Raw genomic sequence first — 9,454 nt, 5'->3', positions numbered from 1 at the left:
ACAGAGTTATAAGGCAAAGTCCAGTTTATATTTTTCTGGGTTTTTTAATTGGCCTACATTCCCACAACTTTTTAATACTATCCAGATACAATAGGTTTGTTTTTAGTTTAACATTTTCATAGTTTCAAAAAATTAAATTCTATCAGCAGAAAAGTATCAAAATAGGCCGTTTGTGAACAAAAAAGTATCATATCACAAAAAAAAAATTTAGAAAAAAAAGTATCAAAAAAGATACAATTGTATCAAAACGGCAGCGCTGTTAGTGACTAATGTATTGGGGTTTTAACACCCCAAAACCCCCCCTGCGTTCGCCCCTGGTGGTGAGAATAAAATACAGCTCTCATACAAGTACTTCTCTGTGGTAAGTTATTTTTGGCCACATTTATTTATACTTTACTGACACAAAATTAAAAAAAATGCTTTTTTGTTGTTTTTACTTAAATTATTTACAAATATTTATATATAATAGGCTTTGAAATGCAAAGCTTGGAAGTACACAAAAGCTTTATGAGCCTGAAACGATACGTGGTCGCCTCCTTATTAAACATTTTTAAAACAAAATATGTCATGATCCTATTCAATAGGATTTCAAACCATCAGGTCCAAGGTAATAAGAATCAAAATCGTCATTTAATACTAATTCAAGTTTTTTTAATGAAATTTATAAAAGGCTCAAGAGCTTTTACTAAGTTTGACGAATACTACAATTTTTATTTTGTAAAAGTATAGGCATATTCAGAGATTTAATCTTTCTCGAATACTGTTAAAGACAGCAAACAATAGTGCGTTTTAAAATATTCATTATACATATAACCATAAAAATATGCAAATGAATTTCTCTGAAGGAAATCGTTTTCAATTAAATCAATTTGATTACCATGTTTAATAGATTGCTGACTATCTATGGAAGACATTGCCAAATCTTGAAAAGTTTGGCAAGAACTTTCATACTCTTTCAAGGTTATTTACTGAAAATTATTAAAATTTTTTCATATTAATATTAAATCTATTAAAATTTTAAAGCGCCAAATGCAGTGTCAATCTAAAAATTAGTTGAATCGCATAAAATATAACTAACTTATCAATAAATAACATTTAATACCACCATAAAATCTAATAAGTAAAGAAATAATTTAAAATAATTCCAATAATAATGAAAACAATTATTTTATTTAATAATTATTTAAGTACTGTTCATCGGACTTTAAAATTTTTGTGAACATTAAAGGCTAGCACAACACCCTAATTACCACAATTGTAGCAAAAAAGCGTAGCACACAACCCAAGTCGCCTCGGTGGTGTGTTAAAAGATGAAAAATAATGTAAACAAACCAAAGGTTTTCTACTGTATGTACTGAGGTTCATACCAGAGATAAGGAGATGTCCAACTCTATTTTCATTGGAAGTGAGAGCGCACGGACAAACGTCAAAACCTACCAATCTTTGACAGTTGACTGGAATCAGTAGGTTTTGACGTTTCGCAATTGGGAAACTGGAACGGCCATATTGAAATGTTGCTAAATAAATTATACGACAGAGACATTTTTGAACGCCGTGCAAGATTACTTATAAGAGCTTAAAACAATAAATATAAATGTAAACGCGAAATTTAAAAGAGGGTAAAGAAATTTTTTATGATATGCAGCATAGGGAAATTAATTTTTCATGGAAAATTGTAAAAAAATTATCAATTGTCAGTTGACAAGTGATAATTTTCCTTATTTATTACTGAAAGTTCGAAAACAAGCAATTTTAACGTACCTTAATATCGCTAAAAGAAATTTAAATATGTAATTTTTATATTAAAAATTCAGTATACATTTTTTTTTAACCGTAATAAATGTTGGGTATTTTAATTTAAATGCCCAAAAATTTGTATTTTGTCTGGTCTGGCAATAATGCAAATTGTTATAAAAAACGCTTATTTTGAGGCGCTCTCACGCTGGAATAAGTTGGACATCCCTTTATCCCTGGTTCATACCATTCATCATTTAATAATACAGGATACAATTTTTATATGTCAATATTCACATTATCTTCGAGTTTATTTTTTTATTTTGTTTATTCTATTGTTTTCTTTTTGCTTTGTTTATTCTATTGTTTTGTAGTCGAATTGCTTTGAGCAATTGTTTTTCGGCCGGCTCGAAATCATCGCTAGCTGGAATTGATTCAGGAAAGATAGATATATTGAAATATAAATTAATATATAATTGAGTGCTCCAACAAACATAACGTAAACCAGTTATAATATTTTGAAAAAAGAAAACAGTATTTACTTACCTATTAGGGTGGAGTAAAAATTCTCCAAACTGTCGGTCCAAAAAGGGATTTCATAGAGCTTACCTGAAAATTTATTTACACGTACATATGTATATGCGTGAATTTAAAGCCCGACCCTATCAAATTTTTCTTACCTTTTTAAATCGTGTTTTCTATAGCATTGTTTCTAAAAAGTGCATAAAGAATAATTATAGTTATTTATAATTATAAATTTATAGATTTATTTGTTCATACCTTTCATATCATCAAACATTTCTTCCATGCGTTTTTGGAACAACTGACAATTGCATTCTTTTCTGTATTTAGCTGAAATATTGTAAAAGTTTAATCTTAAAGTATTGAAATAATTATATTTAGTTATATACACACCTAGAGCATTAAAGTCCATACGTTTTATTGATTTCATTTTGATGATTTAAACTTTTTTTTAATAATATTGATTAGTTAAAAAATATTGCGAAAATTAAGGAAAATTAAAAATGGAGTATTGATACTTAAACTAAATCCTTCTCATATGGTATTCAAACAGCCTAACATTATATATATATATATATATTTGGCGTAGGAACCGCTTTAAGCGATTATAGCCGAATCCACCAGAGCGCGCCACTCATTCCTCCTTTTTGCTTTTTGGCGCCAACTGGAAACACCAAGTGAAGCCAGGTCACTTTGCACTTGGTCTTTCCACCGGAGTGGAGGTCGTCCTCTTCCGCGGCTTCCTCCAGCGGGTACTGCATCGAATACTTTCAGAGCTGGAGTGTTTTCTTCCATCCGTACAACATGACCTAGCCAGCGTAGCCGCTGTTTTTTTATTCGCTGAACTATGTCAATGTCGTCGTATAAATCGTACAGCTCATCGTTCCATCGTCTGCGGTATTCGCCGTTGCCAATGTTTAGAGGACCATAAATCTTGCGCAAAACCTTTCTCTCGAAAACCCCAAGAGTCGTCTCATCGGATGTTGTCATCGTCCACGCTTCAGCGCCATACATCAGGACGGGAATAATGAGCGACTTATAGAGTTTGATTTTGGTTCGTCGAGAGAGGACTTTACTTTTCAATTGCCTACTCAGTCCAAAGTAGCACCTGTTGGCAAGAGTGATTCTGCGTTGGATTTCAAGGCTGACATTGTTGGTGTTGTTAATGCTGGTTCCCAGATAAACGAAATTATCTACAACTTCAAAGTTATGACTGTCAACAGTGACGTGGGAGCCAAGACGCGAGTGCGCTGACTGTTTGTTTGATGACAGGAGATATTTCGTCTTGTCCTCATTCACCACCAGACCCATACGCTTCGCTTCTTTATCTAGTCTGGAAAACGCAGAACAAACGGCGCGGTTGTTGCTTCCGATGATATCAATATCATCGGCATACGCCAGGAGCTGTACACTCTTGTAGAAGATTGTACCCTCTCTATTCAGTTCTGCAGCTCGTATTATTTTTTCCAGCAATAGATTGAAGAAGTCGCACGATAGTGAGTCACCCTGTCTGAAGCCTCGTTTGGTATCGAACGGCTCGGAGAGGTCCTTCCCGATCCTGACGGAGCTTTTGGTGTTGCTCAACGTCAGCTTACATAGCCGTATTAGTTTTGCAGGGATACCAAATTCAGACATCGCGGCATAAAGGCAGCTCCTTTTCGTGCTATCGAAGGCAGCTTTAAAATCGATAAAAAGATGGTGGGTATCGATTCTTCTCTCTCGGGTCTTTTCCAAGATTTGGCGCATGGTGAATATCTGGTCCATTGTAGATTTTCCAGGTCTAAAGCCACACTGATAAGGTCCAATCAGTTCGTTGACGGTGGGCTTTAGTCTTTCACACAATACGCTCGACAAAACCTTATATGCGATATTGAGGAGACTTATACCACGGTAGTTGGCGCAGATTGTGGGGTCTCCCTTCTTATGGATTGGGCAGAGCACACTAAGATTCCAATCGTCAGGCATGCTTTCTTCCGACCATATTCTACAAAGAAGCTGATGCATGCACCTTATCAGTTCTTCGCCGCCGTATTTGAATAGCTCGGCCGGTAATCCATCGGCCCCCGCCGCTTTGTTGTTCTTCAAGCGGGTAATTGCTATTAGAATTTCTTCATGGTCGGGTAATGGAACATCTATTCCATCGTCATCGATTGGGGAATCGGGTTCGCCATCTCCTGGTGTTGTACTTTCACTGCCATTGAGCAGGTCGGAGAAGTGTTCCCTCCATAATCCCAGTGTGCTCTGGACATCCGTTACCAGATTACCTTCTCGGTCCCTACATGATAATGCTCCGGTCTTGAAACCTTCTGTTAATCGCCTCATCTTTTCATAAAATTTTCGAGCATTACCCATGTCGGCCAGCTTTTCAAGCTTTTCATACTCACGCATTTCGGCCTCTTTCTTTTTACGTCTGCAAATGCGTCTCGCTTCCCTCTTCAGTTCTCGATATCTATCCCACCCCGAACGTGTTGTGGTCGATCGCAACGTTGCGAGGTAGGCAGTCTGTTTTCTCTCCACTGCGGAACGACAATTCTCATCGTACCAACTGGTTTTTTGGCGTTGCCGGAGACCAATTGTTTCGGCTGCAGCGGTATGCAATGAGTTTGAGATGCCGTTCCACAGCTCCCTTATATCGAGATGCTGATGAGTGCTCTCCGAGAGCAGGAGTGCAAGTCGAGTAGAAAATCGTTCGGCTGTCGGTTGTGATTGCAGCTTTTCGACGTCGAACCTTCCTTGTGTTTGTTGACGGGCGTTCTTTGCTGCACAGAGGCGAGTGCGTATCTTTGCTGCTACTAGATAATGGTCCGAGTCAATGTTTGGTCCTCGGAGCGTACGCACGTCTAAAACACTGGAGACATGTCTTCCGTCTATCACAACGTGATCGATTTGATTGCGCGTGTTTCGATCAGGGGACAGCCACGTTGCTTGATGAATTTTTTTATGCTGGAATCTGGTACTACAGACAACCATATTTCGGGCCCCAGCGAAGTCGATCAGCCTCAGGACGTTTGGCGATGTTTCGTCATGGAGGCTGAATTTTCCGACTGTTGTTCCAAAGACACCTTCTTTACCCACCCTGGCGTTAAAATCGCCAAGCACGATTTTGACATCGTGGCGGGGGCAGCGCTCATAGATGCGTTCTAGGCGCTCATAGAAAGCATCTTTGGTCGCATCGTCCTTCTCTTCCGTTGGGGCGTGGGCGCAAATCAGCGATATGTTGAAGAACCTCGCTTTGATGCGGATTGTGGCAAGACGTTCATCCACCGGGGTGAATGCCAGGACTCGGCGACGTAGTCTCTCTCCCACCACAAATCCAACACCGAATTTGCGCTCCTTTATATGGCCGCTGTAGTAGATGTCACAAGGACCCACCTTCTTCCGTCCTTGTCCCGTCCATCGCACTTCTTGGACGGCGGTGATGTCAGCCTTTAGTTGTATGAGGACATCAACCAGCTGGGCAGAGGCACCTTCCCAATTAAGAGTCCGGACATTCCAGGTGCATGCCCTCAAATCATAGTCCTTTATACGTTTGCCGTGGTCGTCATCAAAAGGGGGGTTTCTCATCCGAGGCCTGTGTTTCTTATTCACTGGTTATTCGTTTTTATGTGGTGGGTCCCAAGCCCTACGCACAACCGCACAAGCGGGTTTCGCCTTCTCACTTTAGCTCGCCTCCAAACGGATGTCTGTTAGCTACCCAGGGGATACTTGGTCTAAAACCGGAAGTCGTGAGCTGCTTGAGTCATATGCAAAAGAATCGTTCCTGGCCACTCCCAAGTGAATGGCAATCAGAAACTTTCCTCACTTGCGTGAACTTCTACATATGACCCCATCCCCCCCAGCCTAACATTGAACTTCTAAAAAAGTGAAAGCCTCTCTTGCTTCTAAGTCAACTATATATATCCCTATCGATTCTGATTCTAAAGGTTCGTAAAGAAAACAACGAATATTTTTTAGCTTCCTTCTAATTTTTTGACCTTCTTCACTAAGCGATTGAATAACAATTGGAATATTGTCTTTAATATAACAAAAATTGTCTGGACTTTTTGAACTCAATACAAAATCATTAAAAATGCAATAATTTAGGCAGCTCTGAAGCAATTTGAACTTTAAAACTTTGTTAGTAACTAATCTTATTAAAAATTTACGCATTACTTCTAATTCTATTACGAGTAGATGTATACAATCTAATGGAACTTCAGACACCATAGACGCATTAACTTTTCCAAAAACGGATTTATTATTTAAGTATAACTTGGCGTGATGGTTTATACATTTTCTACCTTTAAAATCGTTATCAGTGATCAATACACCGGAGTAGGTGCTAAAAGTTAAAACTCCATTGATTTTTTTATGCAACTTGTGTACATTTTGAGCAACCATTTCTAGATGTTTGACCAGGAATGCCGCTAATGAATGCTCTCGCTGTAGCATCGCAAACTATAGCACAACAACTTCTTTCTTATGTAACGAGACACATCTTTAATGCAGTCCTTAATGGGTTTTATACTATCCTCTATTGACTCTAAACAACGGTATCACTGTACTTATTGCATTGACGTTTATCTGCCCAACAATTTTGGTCTTCCATCTTTATTTGATTACTACCAGACCGCTCCGGCTTCGCTTGGGTTTAAATAAACATTTCAAAAGTTATAAGTTTTTACATTCTTATGTGTATACGTTTCCCGTTTTTTGTGTGAGTTCATTAAAAAAAAGTAAAATAAGTAAAATTCGAACATGAAATTAAATTTTATTTGCAATGCGCTAATACCTGATTACGACCTCTAGTATTTTCTGTCCGTTGTCTTTCTCTCTGATTATGAAGGCGTTGGGAACGCTCAGAGTTCGACGCCCTAGTGCGAGCTTGTATATTTCTAATATTTTGTTCTTCAAGACACTGCATACGCTCCGTACTCGACTCTCAAGCGCATACTTGCCAGGTTTTGAATTTTTTTTCAGCAAGCAGCTGCGAACGTTCGTTACTCGACTCTCTGGCACGCGATTGCGATGCGAAGAGAATGACTTGCAAGATGATTTTCAGTTTCAGATTAAGATTCTCCATCACGGATTCTTTTTGATACCCTCACCTGGGAACTATTTCCTGAAAGTTAAGAATCTAGCAATAAGTATAGCCTATGTTACTCGGGGTGAATGTAGCTTTCCAATAATGAAAGAAATTTTTAAATCAGCACAGTAGTTTTCAAGTGTATTCAATACAAACATACATACAAATATTTCCTCTTTACAATAGTAGTATAGATTAAAAAGTCTCTGAATAAGAAGAACAAAAACTTTGTCTTAAATATAATCTGGTTCTATGTTGGATTTCCGTCTTAGTGGTATTCTCAATATAGACCAAAACATCGAGGCAAGAGATAAGTATTTGGTCCCATTCTACTCGCATTTACTTTATTATTTATTTAACATTTCCCATTATTTTTCTCCTAAATCATTTCTTCGACCTCCTTTTGAGTTTTATAAGAGTTTACATATCAAAAAAACACGAAGAATATTCAATATATTCCGAACATATGTATGTCTATATGTCTGACTGTATACGCACACAAAAACACATTAAAATATTCATAATTAAAACCAATATCCCTTTTATTTTACAATTACGATGATAATATATCGCAAAAACAAATTAGCGCTGCGTTCGACCGTTCAGTATGGAGCCGACCGCGCGAGTAAGCCGCGCGGCATAGTATCTCGTAGAGCTACACCCCCCTCCGGCTCCGCTTTCGCATGGCAAGGAACGGAAGCCCTCAAAGATAAATAATTTCCCCCGTTTTTTACACATTTACCACTGTTTCTTCGCTTTGGTCGCAGGGTAATGAATGCTATATAGCCTATAGCCTTCCTCGATAAATGGACTATCCAACACAAAAAGAATTATTCAATTCGAACCAGTAGTTTCGGAGATTAGCGCGTTCAAACAAACAAACAAACAAACTCTTCAGCTTTATAATATTAGTATAGATTTTGTTGAAGATATGTTGGGGTATATGAGCGTGTATACCAAAATAAGTAGTGGTGAAATCTGCGTCCTCCAAACTTTCTTCTGAAATATGTGATCCTTCAACATCTCATGCTCCTCGCTTGCGGCTAATCCGACTATTCTACCTGGTGGTCGAGCTAAGAACCCAAAGGAGACAGTGGTATCTGTTTATAAACTCCTCCGCTTGTTGCTCTGACTTGTTGTGTACCATTTTTTCTTCGTTATGAATTTTAAGACCTTTTATACATAAATATACTCCGACGCGATATTTAAAGGTTTAATCCGTTTTCTAAAATCTTTGGAATATGCAGGATATTTTTCCATTTCAGAAATTAAAATTTCAAACTGTTTCCTGATTTGGAATTTTCATCTTCACTTCAAATATTCCTACAAACAACCGCGTCGTTCTATGTCGCTCATAATTATAGCAACGACAAAGAACGGCTGTTTCTATGTCGTTTCTTTACACGTTTCAAATTGGGGAATACCAATTTATTTTTGGTAAATGTCGATTACGCTAACAGGAATGCCAAATAGGCGTTCTTATTTTCTTTTATAACGATAACGCTAACGGGAATAGAGGCGAATATACAGTCCACTGAATATCAAGGTATGAAACAAAATTGTAATATGAAGCTTGCTTGTGAAAATCATTGTGTATCGAAGAAAACTCATAAATTAGAGTTTCATAAAACTAATATTAATATACAAAAACATACATACTTCAAATGTTAATGCACACAAGCAGCAACAAGCAAAACTATCAAGCATATGTATATATGTATGTGTATAATAGTGATGAGCGATATTTCACTATCGGTGATTTTTTCACTGTGATTGAAAAATAATATATAGCAACTGCGATTAATTTTTGTAAATAGCAGTGAATTACAATCGGATTGGCAGTTCATAAATCAGAGTTCTAACACAGTAGCTATAGGAGTTCAGTAATTCTAATTTGATAACTGTAGCTATAGTAGTTCAGTGATTCTGATTCGATCACTGTAGCAATAGTAGTTCAGTAGCAATAGAAGTTCGGAGAGTAGCAATCACAGTTTAGTATCAATTGCAATTTGGAGAGTAGCAATCACAGTTCAGTAGCAAAGCAGTTTGGAGAGTAGCAATTACAGTTCAGTAGTAATAACAGTTAAGTGATCGCAGTAGCAATTTTTTTGGGTACGGTGATTACGAAAGCAG

The 9,454-nt window shown here is 37.5% G+C and overlaps 1 protein-coding gene across 2 annotated transcripts in view; it reads right to left on the bottom strand.

Annotated features, from left to right (window-relative positions):
• Nucleotides 1-2,514: 2,514 nt before the first annotated feature.
• LOC105219887 (CCR4-NOT transcription complex subunit 11-like) overlaps nt 2,515-9,454 on the bottom strand; it is a 128,631-nt gene continuing 121,691 nt past the window's right edge. Inside the window, exon 5 of one of the 2 annotated variants that reach the window (XM_054234388.1) lies at nt 2,515-2,586. In XM_054234388.1, coding sequence (XP_054090363.1) covers nt 2,518-2,586 — 69 coding nt within the window. In that variant the 3' untranslated portion in view covers nt 2,515-2,517. Of the gene's footprint in view, nt 2,587-6,135; nt 7,358-9,454 lie in introns of those variants that run through there. The other variant, XM_054234389.1, reaches the window with a different exon arrangement.

This window comes from Zeugodacus cucurbitae, chromosome 6 (genome assembly GCF_028554725.1).
Source record: "Zeugodacus cucurbitae isolate PBARC_wt_2022May chromosome 6, idZeuCucr1.2, whole genome shotgun sequence".
Classification (NCBI taxonomy): domain Eukaryota; kingdom Metazoa; phylum Arthropoda; class Insecta; order Diptera; family Tephritidae; genus Zeugodacus; species Zeugodacus cucurbitae.
This window is presented reverse-complemented; position numbering and strand designations above follow the sequence as displayed.